Below are 18,611 nucleotides of genomic sequence, written 5' to 3'. Positions count from 1 at the left end.
TCAGGATTACGTAGAGAGCCTCTTATCATCCTCTACCTTCAAAACAAAACAAACAACAACAAAAAACAAACAAGAATCTTCCTAGTTTCTTGATATGCCGGTCATGGAGGCACACCCCCGTCATCCCAGAAAGCTAAGGATGGAAAATAAATTCAAGGATACTTTGAGCAACTGGGCAAAACCCTGTGTGGAAACAAAGTGAAAAGGGTGGGGTTAGAGCTCAGTGGTAGGACTTGTGCCTGTGTGCACATGGCTCTGAGTACCTCCAAAACGGGTTTTCGTCAGCTGAGGATTCAAAGCCCATTCTTTACTTTCTAGAATAACCTGGAATCCTTGAATCACTAAAGTTCATAAATGGACAACAGTGAGCTAGAAATATTTAAAATTACTTGCTCCATTTACACACACACACACACACACACACACACACACACACACATACATATATGTATGTATGTATGTATGTATGTATATGTATTTTTCTGAGAGTTTATTGCTTTCATCAGATTCCCACAGGGGTGAATAATTCCACAAGAAAGTAAAGATCACCTACTTTACGAATTATTTGAAAAAGCCCGAGAGTCATGGCCCACACCTTAAATCCCATCACCCAGGAGGCAAAGACAGATGGAACTTTGTGAGTTCAAGGGTAACCGATCTACATAACGAAGTTCAGTACAGTCAGAGCTACCTAGAGAGACCCTGTCTTTAAAAAAATGTTATTTGGAAGGTTGACAAGATGGCTCAATGGGCAAATTCACTTGCCACCAAGCTTGGCCACCTGAGTTTGCTCCCCAGGACCCACATGATACAAGGAGAGAACCAATTTCTTTACATTGTCTTTTGACCTCTACATTCATGTGTGCATGAGCACACACACACACACACACACACACACATAATTTTTTAAGTTAAGAACTATTTATCTTCCATTCTAGTAGTCACTATTTTTTGAGAAAAAATGAATAAAGAAAAATACTTAATAAAATTGTCACTCTAGTTCTAGTAGGAGGACCAGATTTTTTTTTCTGCCTGATTCATAAATCTTAGAAGGACTTTCTGTAACTCTGATCTTCAGTCACCATGTGATGAGGGGCTATTCAAACACTTATCCTCTCATTCCCGAGTTTACAGATTCCTGAGTTTATTGTAAATGCATTTTTTTCCTACTGGAGAACTTTGCCCCTTAATCTTTGGACTTAGTGAACTATAGGATTTTCTTTCTTAATAAGAACTTCTTTTATAAGAAAAATATTTGGTATTAGGTCTGTCATTATTATGATTATTAACAATTTCACATAAAAGTTCCTAATATCACATTGCTTGTGTCACAGACCTTGTGCCTGCTCAGAATAGAGGTTTTATAGTAGTGAAGAGACTGGGTAAGTATTTTTCATGGAATCTCTGTAACCTTCATTTTTCTTGTTGGGAACAGGTCTGAAGGTTGAAGTGACTCATTGTGGAACAATGAGACGGAAATACCGTGTCTGTAATGTAACAAGAAGGCCTGCCAGCCACCAAACGTAAGAAAAGCTGCAGTTCACCACGGCAGTAATATGAGGCAGCATACTCTAAGGGTTGGGAAGTTGACCAGCCATAATGGATAAGGTTGTTCATGTCAACTCTTCTTTTCCCAGATTTCCTTTACAGCTAGAAAATGGCCAAACTGTGGAGAGAACTGTAGCTCAGTATTTCCGAGAAAAGTACACACTTCAGCTGAAGTACCCACACCTTCCCTGTCTGCAAGTGGGGCAGGAGCAGAAGCATACATACCTGCCACTAGAAGTAATGCCTTTATGCTGCTTATGATTAGCTTCTGTTTCTCTTCTGTGTGTGTGTGTGTGTGTGTGTGTGTGTGTGTGTGTGTGTGTGTGTGTGTGTGTATGTGTGTGTGTGTGTCTGTGTGTGTGCGTGCGTGTGTGTGTGTGTGCGTGCGTGTGTGTCGTGTGTGTAGGCCAAGAATGACAGACATCAAGAGTCTTTCAATGTTGCTATCCATCTGTTTTTTGAGACAAAGTCTCTCACTGAACCTGAACTTCAGCTGGGCCAGTTTCTCACCTTCCTTTCCCCTCCCTCTTCTCCAGCACTGGGGTTACAGGCATATCCCACCATGCCTAGTTTTGTACATTAGTGCTAGGGGTCTTAACTCAGGTCCTTATGCAGCAAGCTCTTTGCCTGCAGAGCCATCTCCCTGGCCTTATTTATTATTCTTTTAGGGGCATTTATGGCCTATGATTTACTGAGTTTCACATGTATTTTGGAATTTGAACAATTTTTAAATTCTTTTTTTCTACAATTTCTTTGATTAGAATAGTATATGTCTTAGTCAGAGTGCCCATTTCTGTGATAAAATACCATGACCGTAGAGCAACTTGGAGGAAAGGGTTTATTCTGCTTACACTTCCATCCATCTCACTGTTCCTTATCAAAGGAAGTCAGGACAGGAGCTCAGGCAGGCCAGGAACCTGGAGGCAGGAGCTGATGCAGAGGCCATGGAGGAGTGCTGCTCACTGGCTTACTCTTCATGACTTGCTCAGCCTGCTCTCCTATAGAAGCCAGGACTTCCAGCATGAAGAAGGACGCAGCCCACTGTAATGTGCCATCCCTATCAATCACTCATTAAGAAATGCCCTACAGCAGGATCGTATGGAGGTATTTTCGTTATTGGTTCCCCCACCTGAGATGACAATAGCTTGTGTTAACCTGACATCAAACTAGCCAACATGGTAGGAAAAAAGTTCACCCATAATTCTACCATTGGTTAGCATTTTTTTGCTATGTTTCTTTCAGTCTTTATCCTGTGTACCTTTTACCCATCTATAATTATGTAATCATGTGTAATTTGTTCTCTGTTTTTACTTTAACATAAGTAAAAAGTAATTTACTAAAGTAGACCTTAAAATTATATTTAACATGTGATTGGCATTAAGCAAGTGAGTTCTAAAAAATATATATACATTGTATAAATTATCCTATTTCTAGGTCTGTAATATTGTGGCTGGACAGAGGTGTATCAAGAAACTAACAGACAATCAGACTTCTACTATGATTAAGGCAACAGCAAGATCTGCACCAGATAGACAAGAGGAAATTAGCAGATTGGTTAGTACAAAATTCTAAAATGGGATTTAAAGCGCATTAGGATGAGCCAATCAAGGGAGCAGGGGATGGGGGCAATGATCAAGGCGAGTAAGGTAAACAAAAGATGTCCTTACCAGCGATGCTCTATTACCAGTTATAAACTGGCAGAATTAAAAGAGGTTGTGGAGCCAAGTACAGTGGCTCACACCTTTAATCCCAGCACTCGGGAGGCAGAGGGAAGGTTATCTCTTAAGGCCAGCCTGGCCTACACAGAGAAACCCTGTCTTGAAAAAAAAAAAGAATAAAGAAAAAAGATAAAAGAAAGAAAAATAGCTAGTAGGGTACCTTAGGGTAAGACCCAGCACTGAGAAAACATGTATTATTTCTTTGACTCTATGCATGGATTTGTCATATAAAACTTATAATCTGTAACTGATACTGGCTTTTTATCTGTTCTTACTGTTTCTCTCTAAGTAAACATTTACGATGTCATATACCTGAAAGTATTGAAATAAAATTGTTATAAAGCAGATAGTAGAAAGTTGCTTTTAATATTTACTGTCAAACTTTACATGAAACAAATTTTGGTATTATGTTTCTAGGTTCTTGTTTTGTTTTGTTTTTGTTTTTGTTTTGACAAACAAAGCTATGACTGACTGTCCAATCAGAGATTCTTTTGTGTTTAGTTGGATTTTTGTTTTGTTTCTTTTTTTTTTTTTTTTTTTTTTTCATTTTTCAAGACAGGGTTTCTCTGTATAACAGCTCTAGCTATCCTGGAACCCAGTCTGTAGACCATGCTGTCCTCGAATTCAAAGAGCCACCTGCCTCTACCTCTCAAATTCTGGGATTAAGGTGGTGTGCCCCACCACTCTGGCTCAATTGGAGCTTCTTATCCCATTTTAAATAGGTATTTCTCTCTCCTGAAATTGCCTAATTGTTTAAAATCATCATTTTCATGGGTCACAACTAGTTAAAGTGTATTATTCAACCTAATATCTACATTTAGTTTTGAGTCACTTATGAAGGTGTTCATAGACTTCCTTCAGCCCCTGACACAGTGTGCAGGATAATATTCTCTGCTTTATAGCCAGGGCACCGTTGATTATACTTACTATAAAACATATAGTTGGCGAAGAGGAAGAAAAGCGGAGGTCCTGGCAACTGTAGTAAGAGGTTGAGGGAAGTCTGAAAATAATGACAATTCTTTTCTGTTGTTAGGTAAGAAGTGCAAATTATGAAACAGATCCATTTGTTCAGGAGTTTCAGTTTAAAGTGCGGGATGAGATGGCCCATGTGACCGGTCGAGTACTGCCAGCACCTATGCTCCAGTATGGAGGACGGGTAAGGCTGTCAGTAATGTTCTCCTCATACACACATCACTTGCTGAGTAAGAGCTGGAGAGATGGCTCCATGGTTAAGAGCATTGGCTGGTCTTCCAGAGGTCCTGAGTTCAATTCCCAGCAACTACATGGAGGCTCACAACTGTCTATAATGGGATCTGATGCCCTCTTCTGGCCTGCAGATAAACATACAGCAGAGAACTCATACATAAAATAAATAATTTGCTAATTGTGGAGAGAATGGTACTCTAGGTTTTGAACTTTCTATTTTATCATTCCAACAATACATCAGGTGTTTTGTTTGTTTTAAGGTGAATTTAGTTTAGCATAACTTTTTTTACATTTATTTATTTATTGTCTTGGTGCACATGGGGAAGTCAAGGGAGAAGTCAAGGGTAACGTGAGGGAGTTGGGTTCTCTCCTTTTACTGTATGAGTTCTTGAGTGTGGTGAGGTCAAACTTAGGTCAGCATGCAAGGGGACAAGAACTGCTTGTAAAGATCTGCCAAACCATCTTGCTGGCCTCTTACTGGACTCTGGTTTTAACAGTGTAAATAATATTGCTTTAGAACAGTCCACTCCACATAGAGTACTAAGGATTTATCAATTCAGAAACCTGAAGTGCTTACTTGAGCTCACCTGAAATGCATTATTTGGGGAAGTCTTTGTCATCTCTCTTACAGAACCGGACAGTAGCAACACCAAGCCACGGAGTATGGGACATGAGAGGAAAACAGTTCCACACAGGAGTTGAAATCAAAATGTGGGCTATCGCTTGCTTTGCCACACAGAGGCAGTGCAGAGAAGAAATACTGAAGTAAGATGTTTCGTTGATTTAGTCTGGGGACCTTTAGTGTTTGGATTTTGTGGCTGGGGTGAACCCAGGACCTTGTACATCCAATGGGTTGCATTCCTGAGCCACACCCCAGCCCTGTGTTTCAGTCTGTAATGGTTCATCCTGTGTGCTAACAAATGATGCCTCTCTGTATGAAATATGTTTAACCAGTAAACCTTTAAAACTATTTCCTCTGTCCAGCTGGGATCACCTATCATTCCAGTTATGTAGGAGGCTGAGGCAGGAGAACCATAAATTAATGAGGCCCAGTCTCAGCCATAATGTGTGTGTGTCCATATGTGCGCACACATTTGCAGGTGTGTGTGAATGTGCATGTTTCTGCATGTACAGGCCAGAAGTCAGCCAAAGATGTCAGTTATCCGGAACTATCCACCATGGTCTCTTATTGGCCTAGAACTCACTGAATTATTAAGTGAAAAGACAAAGGTGGTCAGTTTAGTAAGGAAAGAAAAAATTGCATGCTGAAGTTTCAAAGATGTACATTAAAAATGAGTATTCTATATTATAAAGGTATTTGTATTTGTATAAATTTACTTGTTATACCTGGGACTTCAAATATTATAGCCATAGGGGTTGGGGATTTAGCTCAGTGGTAGAGTGCTTGCCTAGCAAGTGCAGGGCCCTGGGTTCGGTTCCCAGCTCCGAAAAAAAGAAAAAGAAAAAAAAATTATAGCCATTGGTTAAGATCAAAAGGCATTAAATTATAGGGTCTAGTAATCTATACCTTTAAACATCCAATTTTGAGTCGTGAAGTGTGTGTGTGTGTGTGTGTGTGTGTGTGTGTGTGTGTGTGTGTGTGTGTGTGTTAGTGTACAAATAGACTGACGCCAGAAGTTGATTTTAGGAATATTTCTCAGTCACCTTCCACCTTGGTTTTTGAGACAGAGTATCTTACTGAATCTGGAATTCATTAATTCGGTTAGATGGACTGACCAGCCAATCCCAGGGATCCTCCAGTCTCCACCTCCTCAGTGCTGACAGTATAGATGTGCATAGCAAATCTTTTACCAACTATGCCATCTCCCAGCCCCATTTGGGGATCTTTGAACATGTCTGCAAAGGACGAAGGAAGGCTGCTGTAGGTTACGGTACCCTCTGTTGCCTTTAAATTTAGTAATCTGGTGACCTTTTCTTCCCCCGCCCCCGTGACCTTTTCTATATTGAGCAAACACGCAGATCTTTGCTTCATCTGCTATTTCTTTCTTCTTCTCTTCTTCCTATTCTTCATCTTCTCTCTCCTCTTCCTACTTTTTCCTTAATGATTTTTTTCTTAATGACTTTTGTGTTTGAGATAGGGTTTCTCTGTAGCCCTGGCTATCATGGAACTCAGTCTGTAAACCAGGTTGTCCTTAAACTCAGAGAACCACCTGCCTCTGTCTCCTGAGTGCTGGGATTAAAGGCGGGCTCCATCACCACCTAGCTTCCATCTCTTTCGTAAACTTTTCACCGCTGTGTGGCAGGCTTGGAGCTGGGGCTACAGCTCAGTGTAGAGTACTTGCCGAACACACACAGACCGTGAGTTCACACACACACACTCACATACACACACTCTCACACACACACACACACATACACATACACACACCCCCACGAGATCAAATGTTTGGTACATTTTGACGTCTAGACAAAGCTCTTCTCTTCACCTTCAGAGGATTCACAGACCAGCTTCGGAAGATCTCCAAGGATGCAGGGATGCCCATCCAGGGTCAGCCATGTTTCTGCAAATACGCACAGGGGGCAGACAGCGTGGAGCCCATGTTCCGGCATCTCAAGAATACCTACTCAGGACTGCAGCTCATTATCGTCATCCTGCCTGGGAAGACGCCGGTATATGGTAAGGATATTTTAAAATGCATCTTTCAGGAGTGAGAATTTAGCTCATTGCTTAGAGCACAGACCGAAGCTGTTAACAACGGACCTGGATTTGGTCTCCAGCACCGCACCAACAGAAATACTGCATTTCTTTTCTTCTGCTTAACATTGTTTTTAGAATTAGATGACCTAAAATTTCCAAATACTAAAATATATTTGTACCATAGTATTTAAAATCACATATTAGCTGGGTAGTGATGGTGCATGCCTTTAATCCTAGCACTTGGGAGGTGGAGGCAAGAGGATCTCGAGTTCCAGGTCTACAGAATGAGTTCCAGAACAACCAGGGCTACACAAAGAAACCATCTCGGGAAAAAAGAAAAGAAAAGAAAAAGAAAACAACAGCAAAAACCCCACACATTATTCCCTTAAGACAAAGTCTGTAAGCTAAATAGTAAAAAGGAGACTCTGGGAAATGACTTTTAGTGCCATAAAGAGACATCAGAAGCAGTGCTAAAGAGAAGAATCATGCAGTGAGATGGCATCAGAATAACTTGCGTACAGGATGAGGTGGCGGGTTACAGCACAGATCGTGGAGGTGGACTGTCAGTGTTCAGACACCGCAGGCTGTACTACTGTGTGATATGACTCAGTGACGTAACTGTGTGATGCCTTACGTTCCTCACCTGTGGAGCTGGGATACTTAAATACCTGACCACATATTATTGTAGTAAAAGAAATCGGATGCCGAAAAACGAAAAAAAATAGGAAAATAATAACTTACAAACCATTGAATGTAGTAAAATAATTTCATATTAGAAATGACAGACGTGGGAGTTGGGGATTTAGCTCAGTGGTAGAGCGCTTGCCTAGCAAGCGCAAGGCCCTGGGTTCGGTCCCCAGCTCCGAAAAAAAGAAAAAAAGAAAAAAGAAATGACAGACATGAGGGTAGGGAGATGGCTCAGTCAGTGTAAAGTGCTCACTGCACAAGTATCAGGGCCTGCTTTGATCCCCAGGAACCCATAGAACAAGTCAGGCTCTGCAGCATGCACCAAGAGATAGTCCCTGCTCAGGAGAGACAAAGAAGCAGTTCTGGACTTGCTGACCAGCCATCCAGTGGTGACCTCTACCTAACAAAAGACTCTACCTCATAAAACAAAGTGGAGAATGGTTGGAGAAGACACCTCACATCCACTCTGAGCCCTCAACTCAAATGCACATATGCACACACATGTGTATACACACATGCACATACACATGAACAACAACACCTCTACATACATCCCAAGAGACAGACGGACGGACGGACGGACGGACGGGGCGGGGAGGAGGGTTGCCAAACAGTGACTCGGTGGTTAGGAGCACTTCCAGAGGACCCATTTTCAATTCCCAGAACCCACATGTCAGCTAACAATTCTCTGTATCTCCAGTTCCAGGGGATCTGATGCCCTCTTCCAGTCTTCATGAGCATCAGGCATGATGTGGTGCAAACACATCCATGCCACTAAAGTAACTCACCAATATAAAATAAAAATATTTTTTTAAAAAAGAAAAATGAAAGAAGGGTCTGAAGCTCAATAGGCAAATGCTTGGTTATGAGTTGGTTCCCACCATCACAAAAACAAAACAGAAAAAAAGAAATAACAAAGAAAAATTATTACAGTTGACTACACACAAATCTGTGTGTCACTAATATAGTAAATATAGTACATTTAAAATCAACAGAACACAGCAAACAGAAACTGTAAACACTAGCATATCATTAGAAAAAAAATGAACGTATTAGTCAACAAAGGAAACATTTTCTAGTTTTTTATTTTGTTCTAATTAATGGACATATGAGCTTTTTTTTTTTTAAAGACAGAGTTTCTAGCTCAGGCTGGCTTTAAACTCCCAGTTGCTGGAGGTGACCTGGAGTTTCTGATCATACTGCTTTTTCATCCTTTGTCCTGGAATTAGAGAAGGAGCACGCTGTTGTGCTCCTGGGTTTGTGTGATGCTGGGGACCAAAGCCAGGCCTTCGTGCATGTTTGGCAAGCAGTTTACTAACAGCTATATCACCAACCCCTAAACATGTATTCTTAGTCTGCAGGTCAGTATTTCAAATTCAAACTACCTATTCAAAGAACGTAATTTATCTTCTGGATCTAGCTCAGTGATGAAGCACTTACCTAGCATCTGTATGACCCTGGGTTCAGTCCCTAGCACTGGGGAAAAGAAGCTATGCAGTATTGCTAATCATTAAAGAAAATCTAACTTAAGTAAGTTAGTTTTCACTAACAATAATACCTATTTTTGACAAAAATTTAAATAAGTATGGGCTCTTACATACTGTTGGTGGGAAACAAAATTTGTTTGCCTCCTTTATACTCTTTGCTCTCAATAGAAACAAGGTAGAGACAGCTTCTGAGGAGTGACACTGAAGGCTGACACATGTGCACACACATCTACACACACATGAACATGTAAACACATGCACATGCATAAATTCAATGAGTAAATATACTTTCTTAGAATAGCTTTAGATTTACAGAAAAATTGAGATACTCTAGGGAGTTCCCCTATATCATCTTGTCATCTGCCCTTTGCACAGACTAACTTTTCTCCATAATGTGTTCCATTTACTGAACCAAAAGCATTCATGTTGTTAACATTATTAATTATTAGTGCATTGCCCACAGATTAAAGTTCACTGTTCATGTTGAACAGTGTAGGTCTGGCAAATATGAACCCATCATTACAGAACCATACAGAATAGCTTCACTGTTCTTAAATTCCTCTCTTCATCCTCCTCCTCCCTCCCTCAATCCTTGAAGTCACTGATTTCTTTACTATTGATAGAGCTTTGCTTTTTCTAGATTGTCACAAAGTGGAATCATTTTATATGTAGCCTGCCTTTCTTTCTTTCTTTCCTTCCTTCTTTCTTTCTTCTTTTCTCTTTTTTTTTTTGTTTGTTTGTTTGTTTAGTTTTTTCAAGACAAGGTTTCCTCTTTGCAACCCTGGCTGTCCTGGAAGTTGCTCTATCGACCAGGCTGGCCTCAAACTCAGAGATCCACTTGTCTCTGTTTCCCGAGTGCTGGGATTAAAGGTGCAGACCACCACTGGCTGCCCTGCTACGTAGTCTTTCTAATAGGCTTCTTTCACTTAGCAATGTGCATTCAAGGTTCCTCCACTTTTTCTCTGAGAAATGATGGGTCACTTATTTCTTGAATTAATATTTCTGATATGACCATACTTCTGTTTATTTGAAAACTGAAAGATGTCCTGCTTGTTTCTAGATCAATGGTAAAGAGTGTAAAAACAAGAATGGAAATGTCTCTAGTGCAAGTGTGATGACTTCATCATATGCCTCTAGAGCCTCTGAGCAGATTGTTTAAGTAATTCAGATGTCAGAAGTCAGCAGAAATCCTAGGTTCTGCCTCAACAATGACCTCCCTGCCCCAGTCTGAGAAGCTCTGCCAGTGTTGGCTTTCATTGTGATCTCCCTTTATTTTCAGATCCCCACAGGGACACCATTCACTTTCTTACTTCTACCTGTGTTGCTTTCCATGCTCCACAATCCATGCTTCACCAAGAAGAAATGCAAACTATTCACTTAAATTTTAGCAAAAGCTTTATCTGACCTCCCTGACAAAATCAAATTTTTTCTTACTATCTTATGTAGTCATTTGGTGGCTCCTAAACACACGCGCGCGCGAGTGCGAGCGCGCGCACACAGACACACACACACAAACACACACACACACACACACACACACACACACACACACGTACATACACACACATATGCCAAATTAATAAATTCAGTGCTTTTTGAATTTCTTGTTTGTCACTATCTGTAAAGATTTTATATGTACACACACACACATACATATCCCACAGCCTCCCTCTGAATCCTGGATTTCACTTATAGAAATGAACCCTGAAGATAAAATGAAATAAAACAATAAAGGTTAATTCATAGCATTGTTTGAAATAACAAAGACCTGCATCAGGCATGGTGGTGCGTAGCTGTAATACCAGCACTCAAGAGGCGGAGCCAGACGGACCTCTGAATTTGAGGCCAGCCTGGTCTACAAAGTGAGTTCCAGGACAGCCAGAACTACCTAGAGAAATCTTGTCTCAACCAATCAATAACAGAAACCTGAAGCCACCTGTGGTCATTTGAGTAAGAATGGTTCCCATGCACTCATGTACTTGAATCTTTAATCAAGAAGGCATGGCACTACTTGAGAAGGATTAGAAATGTGGCCTTACTGCAATAGTGTGTCTTGTTGGAGGAAGTGTGTCACTGAACGTGCGCTGTAAGTTTTTAAAAGCTCAGGATAGGCCCAGCGTCTTTATTCTTCCTGCTGCCTGTGGATCTGGACATGAAACTCAGTTACATGCCTGCTTGTTCCTTACCAGAACAATGGACTAAACCTCTGAAACTGTAAGCAAGCCCCAGTTAAATGTTTTCGTTTATAAGAGATGCTGTGGTCATGGTGTCTTTTCACAGCAATAGAACGCTAAGACAGAAGTTGGTACCAGGGAGCAGAGTATCGCTGTGACAGTCCTGACAGTGCCGCTTGTTGATGGAATGTGGACTTTGGGGTTTTGGATTAGCAAAGCTTTAAATGTTTAAGTGGAACTTAATAAGCTGTGGTGGTTTGAATAGGTATGGCCTCCATAGCCTCATATATTTGAATGCTTGAGCCCTAGGGAATGGCGATATTAGGGGGTGTGGCCTTGTTGGAGTAGGTGTAGAATTATTAGAGGACGTGTGCCACCGTAGGAGTGGGCTTTGAGATCTCCTATGCTTAAGATATGCCCAGTGTGGCTGGCACACAGTCTCCGTCTGCTGCCTGTGGATCAAAAGTAGGACTCTTGGCTCCTCCAGCACCGTGTCCGCCACATGCTGCCATGCTTCCTGCCATGACGATTATGGACTAAACCTCTGAAACTGTAAGCTAGCCCCAATTAATTGTTTAGCTTTATAAGAGTTGCCTTGGTGATGGTGTCTCTTCACAGCAGTGAAACCCTAAAACATAGGCCATGCAAGTAGGAACATGGAACCACTTGAGGTGAATGGTAGGTCCCAGTCTTGGATCCTCTGCAAGAATAGTACTAGTTCTGTTTTGGTTGGTTGGTTATTTGTTGGTTTTGGTTTTTCAAGACAGGTTTCTCTGTGTAACAGCCCTGGCGTCCTGGACTCACTCTGAGGACCAGGCTAACCTCAAACACACAGAGAACTTCCTGCCTCTGCCTTCCAAGTGCTGGAATTAAAGGTGTGGACCCCCACACCTGGCTGCACAGTACTAATTTTTAATAACATAGTTTCTCTCTGCATCTTTTTTAATATTTTGATTTACTTGTTCATAATTTAATACATGTATGCAATGAATTTCTGCTCCTCCTGCATCCACCCCTTCTTCTGCATCTTAATTGTCTTTAACTTAAAATCCTTTAAAATTGATAGAGGCCCTTTTTTTTCCTTTAGTTTTAAAAATATTTTGGGGGAGCTTGTCAGGGTAGCTCAGCATGTAAATTTGCCATGCAAACCTGACAGCCTGAGTTTGATCCCTGGAACCTTCCTCTGAGTGCGGAGATTAAAGGCATGTGCCACAATGCCTGGCTAAAAGCTTAGATTTTTTTTAAATATACGTTTCATGTACAAAACAAACCAATAGATAAATTCTAAACTGGTGCCTAAAATTTCCACGCATTTTTAATGATTTATCTTTTTAATGAAAAGTGTTTTAATTGATTTATTGTTGTTTTAATATTGGTATAATTTCAGGTGCTCTACCTTGAAATGGTGATACGTTTCGAGGCATCCTTCATAGCTTTACTGTCAGGGAGGGGACTCATTTTCACGTGTCTTCTTTTCTGACTGAATCGTTTCCGTCTGTTCCATAGCGGAGGTGAAGCGTGTAGGAGACACACTTTTGGGTATGGCCACACAGTGTGTGCAAGTCAAGAATGTAATAAAAACATCTCCTCAAACTCTTTCAAACTTGTGCCTAAAGATCAATGTTAAACTTGGAGGAATCAATAATATTCTTGTACCTCATCAAAGGTAAGCTTTTCTCTTTCATCCTTTGTTTTTCCCCATAGGTAACTACTTTCCCCCTATAGTAACTACTAAAAGAGACTAAGAGGCAACCTTAATGATTCTTGCCTGTGAACTAATCTTAACACGATTAAGAAACTGCTGGGGCTGGAGACACAATAGTTAAATGTGCCTTTAATCCCAGCACTGGGGAGGCAGAGGCAGGGTAGATCTCCGTGAGTTTGAGACTAGCCTGGTCTACAGAGAGTTTCAGGACAGCCTGGTCTACACACTGAGTTACAAGCCAGCCAGGACTATACAGTGAGACCCTGTATGAGCAGGAGATGAAATTTATAAACGAGGCAGAGAATTTAACCAATACATTCAAGAACTAAGAAACAGCTAATATTTTTTTTAAAATACCTTTAACCTTCATTTTATATGTATCTCTGTGCACATATGCGTGCAGTGCCTATAGGGGCTAGAAGATTTTGGATCCTCAGGACTGGTGTTAGAGAGAGCTGCGAGCTACCATGTGTGTGGAGTCCTCTGGGCAAACAACTGCTGACACATCTCCCACCCTAGCCCTTTCAATTCTAAAGGATGAAGTTTTAAAATAAAATTTTAAAAATCCTAGGACTTGGGCTGGAGAGATGGCTCAAAGGTTAAGAGCACTGACAAGGGGGGGGTTGGGGATTTAGCTCAGTGGTAGAGCGCTTGCCTAGAAAGCGCAAGACCCTGGGTTCAGTCCCCTGCTCCAAAAAAAAAAAAAAAAAAAGAGCACTGACTGCTCTTCCAGAGGTCCTGAGTTCAATTCCCAGCAACCACATGGTGGCTCCCAACCATCTGTAATGAGATCTGATGCCCTCTTCTGATGTGTCTGAAGACAGCTACAGTGTACTTATATATTTATTTATTTATAATAAATAAATCTTTAAAAAAATTCTAGGACTTCATAATTATTAAATATATATTCAAATTTTATTCTGTGGGTCAGTGGACTTCTATAATCCCTGCCTGAAAGTGTAAAATAGGCTAAAACTAAAAGTTGAAGGCTTGCTGATTCTTTCGGTCCTTCTTTTAAGTTCCATAGACTTAAAAACATAAGTAGTTTTTTTAAATGCATAGAAATTATTGAAATACTATAAAGAAACATAGTTTTTCCCCATTACAGAGAACATTAGTTTTTTTTTACAACAGTAGTACCATTGTTTAAAAACATGACAAATCTCACAAGATGTCAGGAAGATATAACAGCTCTTACTTCATTGATAGAGATTCATGAGTTAAAAGATCAGGCTGGGCGTGGTGGCATACACCTTTAATCCCAGAACTTGGGAGACAGAGGCAGGGGATCTCTGGGTTTGAGGGCAGCCTGGTCTATGTAGTGATTCCCAGGACTGCCAAGACTGTGTAGAGATTAAAAACAAACAAAGTACGCTGGTCAGCGCTTCAGGTCTGGTGGTTGTGCAGGCTTTCTTGTACTGTCAGCGGTGTGCAGGTGTATTGCAAACATGTGAAACATGAAATAAATGAACTGTCTAACCCTTTAAAAAAATGTGTTTAAGACCTTCTGTGTTCCAGCAACCAGTGATCTTCCTGGGCGCAGATGTCACACACCCGCCTGCTGGTGACGGGAAGAAGCCTTCCATTGCTGCTGTGAGTACTCTAGACAAGTCTGTGTTATCCAGAATCCACACTAGTTTCCACATTTCAAAATTTTATATATTCCTCTTTATTAATTTTTTTGGGTTAACATACTGGCATCATGATGCATGTGTCAGTATCATCCTGGCATCATCACGCATGCGCTGGTATCATCTTGGCATCGTCATGCATGTGCCCATATCATCCTGGCATCATGATACATGTGCCGGTATCATCCTTGTCACACATGTGTGGGTTTTGTCCTGGCATCGTCACCCATGTGCCGGTATTCTTGGTCTCAGTCCCTTTCCTCCTCCGTTTCTCTCTCCTATAGTCTCTTCCCTTCTCCAATTCAGCCTCTATTCTCCCAGTTAGTCCATGTATATAATAAAATTTTAAAATATAGGTTTTTTTTTTTTTTTTTGGTTCTTTTTTCGGAGCTGGGGACCGAACCCAGGGCCTTGCGCTTCCTAGGCAAGCGCTCTACCACTGAGCTAAATCCCCAACCCCTTAAATTTAGGTTTTATGTATGAGAGAGAGCACGTGATATTTGTCTTTCTAAGACTGGCTTTGTTTTATTTAACATGAGGATTCCCATTTGTATTTTTCTGAACACCATGATTTCAATTTTTTTTACATCTGCATAAAATTCTACTATACAGGTATCTTAATTCATATATTTGTTTGTTTGTTTGTTTGTTTGTTTATAGAGAGGGCATGTATGTGGAAGTTAGAGGTCAGAGGAGAACTCGCAGGAGTTGTTTCTTTCCTTCCACCAAGCTTGACCATCCCTGGAACCCACCCTAGCCCAGATTACTGGCGCCTGCACCATATTTCCTTTGTCCATCCGTCTGAGTGTACAGTTTCCTAGCTACTGTGAATAGTGCGGCCATAAACATGTAAGCGCAGGTATCTCCGCGGTCTGTGTTGACTCTAAGTTCTTCAGGTGTGTGCCCAAGAGAGGTAGAACTAAGTCATGTGGTAGGTCCGTTCTCAGCGTTTCGAGAAACCTGTCCACTGCTTTCAGGTGTCACTGCTCACATTCCCACCAGCAGTGGAGGAGGCTCCTTCATATACCATAGCCAGGTTTATTGTCATTTATTTGTGGCAGTGGCCACTTTGCCTGGGTGAGATGGAATTACAGAACCTTAATTTTCATTTCCCTTAAGGTTAAGGATGTTGAGCCATTTGTCAAGTGTTTGTTGGCCATTAGTATTTCTCCTTATTTACTGCTGGGCAGAGGTGCACATCAGTGCTACAGCGCGCATGTGGAGAGGAGAGAACAACTTGGAGGAGTTGATTCTCATTCTCCTGTGTGGATCCCAGAGATCAAGCTCAGGCTGGAGATCCTGGGCTGCAGCATGCTTTTGCCTGCTAAGCATGCTCCCCCCGCAAAGCCCTCTCTCTCTGGTCCTGGGTTTCTTTTCAGACCTGTCTGCTCGCTTTATTGGCCCATTTATTGATCAGATAATTTGGTTTTTCTCTTTGAAGATTTTATTTCTATTTTATGTATTTAGAAGGTTGTCTTGGTTCTTCTTTCTAAGCCCCATGCTCCTGGAAATATTTTGGCTATATAGCTAGGCTCTGACTAAAATCATAAATTAAGATAACCCATTTATTCTTTTTCTTTTAAGATTTTATTTATTTTATGTAAGTACACTGTAGCTGTCCTTAGACACACCAGAAGAAGCCATTGGATCTCATTACAGATGGTTGTGAGCCACCATGTGATTCCTGGGATTTGAACTCGGGACCTCTGGAAGAGCAGTCAGTGCTCTTAACTGCTGAGCCATCTCTCCAGCCCCCAACCCATTCATTCCCATCTATATTTGACCACATGGCTGGTTATCCATGCTTAGGTACCATGCATCTATCTCATTACATCTTCCTGGGCAAGAATCTCCCAAGCCTGGCTCTGTCCCAGAATTCTTTCTGCCTCCCAGATGTCCCATCTTCTATTCTACCCTTTCCTATAGGCCATGGGTTTTTAAATTGACAGGTGATGCATCCATACAATATACCCCTACACACACACACACACACACACACGAGTTTTGCAGTCCCATGGAGGCCAGGGGTTACTGAGTCCCTTGAAGTTGGAGTTAACAGTTGTGAGCCACCATGTGGGTGCTTGGTACTGAACCAGGGTCCTCAGCATAAGCAGCCAGTGACCGTAACTGCTCAGCCATTTCTCCAGCGCCTGGTTTGTTTGTTTCCTTTTGGAGAGTGATAGTCTTTAATCTTTTTAGTTCTTTAACGATTTTCTTGTCACTAACTTTCATTATTGTTCTTCAGGTTTGAGAGTTTTTGGCCAAGGTTGATCATTCTGGTTTGGGGGTATAAATAGGTATAATATACCCATTAAATCTGTTAACTTTATTCCTTAAATCTATAAGTATTGTAATTTGCCTGCTTGCTCTTTCTATAACTGTGCAACCTCTGACCTTTTCATGCACACACATTCACATGTAAGGACAGCATTATACATGGTCCCAAATATGTACAAAATATGGATTTGCGTATATGCACACCACACACACATGAAAATAGAAAAAGAAAAAAATACTGCTTAATCGTTCTAGTCTTTGTGTTGTTATTCTTTACGAGGGATTGTCTATGTTTTGTTATTTTCAAAGTAAGTAATGATGAACAGGCTTTGGTAAAGCATATGAAGACAGCTTAGTTTTGATGAATTCCTCTCTTCCCCACCTAGGTTGTAGGCAGTATGGATGCCCATCCAAGCAGATACTGTGCCACAGTGAGAGTTCAGAGACCCCGACAGGAAATCATCCAGGACTTGGCCTCCATGGTCCGGGAACTGCTCATCCAATTTTACAAGTCAACCCGATTCAAACCTACTCGGATCATCTTTTATCGGGATGGTGTTTCCGAAGGACAGTTTAGACAGGTTGGTTGCCTGGGATTTTTTTTTTTCTTTGTGGGCAAGATACCACTTTGTTTTCTTTGGTTTTCCAACTGTGCTGCCGTACAATGAAAATTCAATCCCCCGCCAGCCTTGTAACCTTGTAGCTCCTTGCCCAGGATGTGTGTTCGAGGATGCTCAGCGGGTTGCCTGGAATATATTTAGGCCATAAGTATACCACACACTAAGTTTATGATGTGATCTCTAGATCTGAAGGTAAACATCTGAAGTTAAAAGTTTGTCAAATCAAAACTGATGCCTCGGTAGATTTTCCTTTTTAAATCTTCCTGTGGATATGTGAGCCTTCATTGCTCTGCTCGTGGCTAAATGACATAATGCAGAAGCATTATGGAGGTGTACGGTACATGATGCTAAGAAGTCATGAGGTGGGGCTGGAGAGGTGGCCTAGCAGTTAAGAGTGCTTGGGGCTCTTGCAGAGGAACTGAGTTCTGTTCCCAGCACCTACATCAGGTGGCTCCCTGCCACCCGCAGCTCCAGGAGCTCTGATGTCCTCTTCTGGCATCCAGGGCACCTGCACGCACGTGCACAAACAAACTCCTGCCCAAACACATATGCATAACTTAAAATGAAATTGATCCTTAAAAACAGAAAATCACGAAGTGAAATCATTATCTTACTTTGGAATTTGTAAAATAAACAACTGGCTTGTTCCGTTCCTGTGCTGCATCTTCTCTAGGTATTATATTATGAGCTCCTGGCAATTCGAGAAGCCTGTATCAGTTTGGAAAAAGACTATCAACCTGGAATAACCTACATTGTCGTTCAGAAGAGACATCATACGCGATTGTTCTGTGCTGATAGAACAGAAAGGGTAATTTTTTTTTCTTTTTTCTATTTTTCGGAGCTGGGGACCGAACCCAGGGCCTTGCGTTTGCTAGGCAAGCGCTCTACCACTGAGCTAA

General features: G+C 41.3%; 1 protein-coding gene across 6 annotated transcripts in view; it reads left to right on the top strand.

Moving 5' to 3' along the window:
* Ago3 (argonaute RISC catalytic component 3) overlaps window positions 1-18,611 on the top strand; it is an 84,790-nt gene that overhangs the window by 48,786 nt on the left and 17,393 nt on the right. For 5 of the 6 annotated variants that reach the window (XM_039110019.2, XM_008764024.4, XM_017593400.3 and 2 more), the window contains 10 exons: window positions 1,436-1,523; window positions 1,638-1,785; window positions 2,983-3,102; window positions 4,300-4,422; window positions 5,104-5,237; window positions 6,926-7,110; window positions 12,986-13,145; window positions 14,687-14,777; window positions 17,479-17,673; window positions 18,386-18,520. In XM_039110019.2, the coding sequence (XP_038965947.1) occupies window positions 1,436-1,523; window positions 1,638-1,785; window positions 2,983-3,102; window positions 4,300-4,422; window positions 5,104-5,237; window positions 6,926-7,110; window positions 12,986-13,145; window positions 14,687-14,777; window positions 17,479-17,673; window positions 18,386-18,520 (1,379 nt within the window). Of the gene's footprint in view, window positions 1-1,435; window positions 1,524-1,637; window positions 1,786-2,982; window positions 3,103-4,299; window positions 4,423-5,103; window positions 5,238-6,925; window positions 7,111-12,985; window positions 13,146-14,686; window positions 14,778-17,478; window positions 17,674-18,385; window positions 18,521-18,611 lie in introns of those variants that run through there. The other variant, XR_005504456.2, reaches the window with a different exon arrangement.

Source organism: Rattus norvegicus, chromosome 5, assembly GCF_036323735.1.
Source record: "Rattus norvegicus strain BN/NHsdMcwi chromosome 5, GRCr8, whole genome shotgun sequence".
Classification (NCBI taxonomy): domain Eukaryota; kingdom Metazoa; phylum Chordata; class Mammalia; order Rodentia; family Muridae; genus Rattus; species Rattus norvegicus.
The sequence above is the reverse complement of the archived record's forward strand: the minus strand, read 5'-3'. Positions and strand labels throughout refer to the sequence as shown.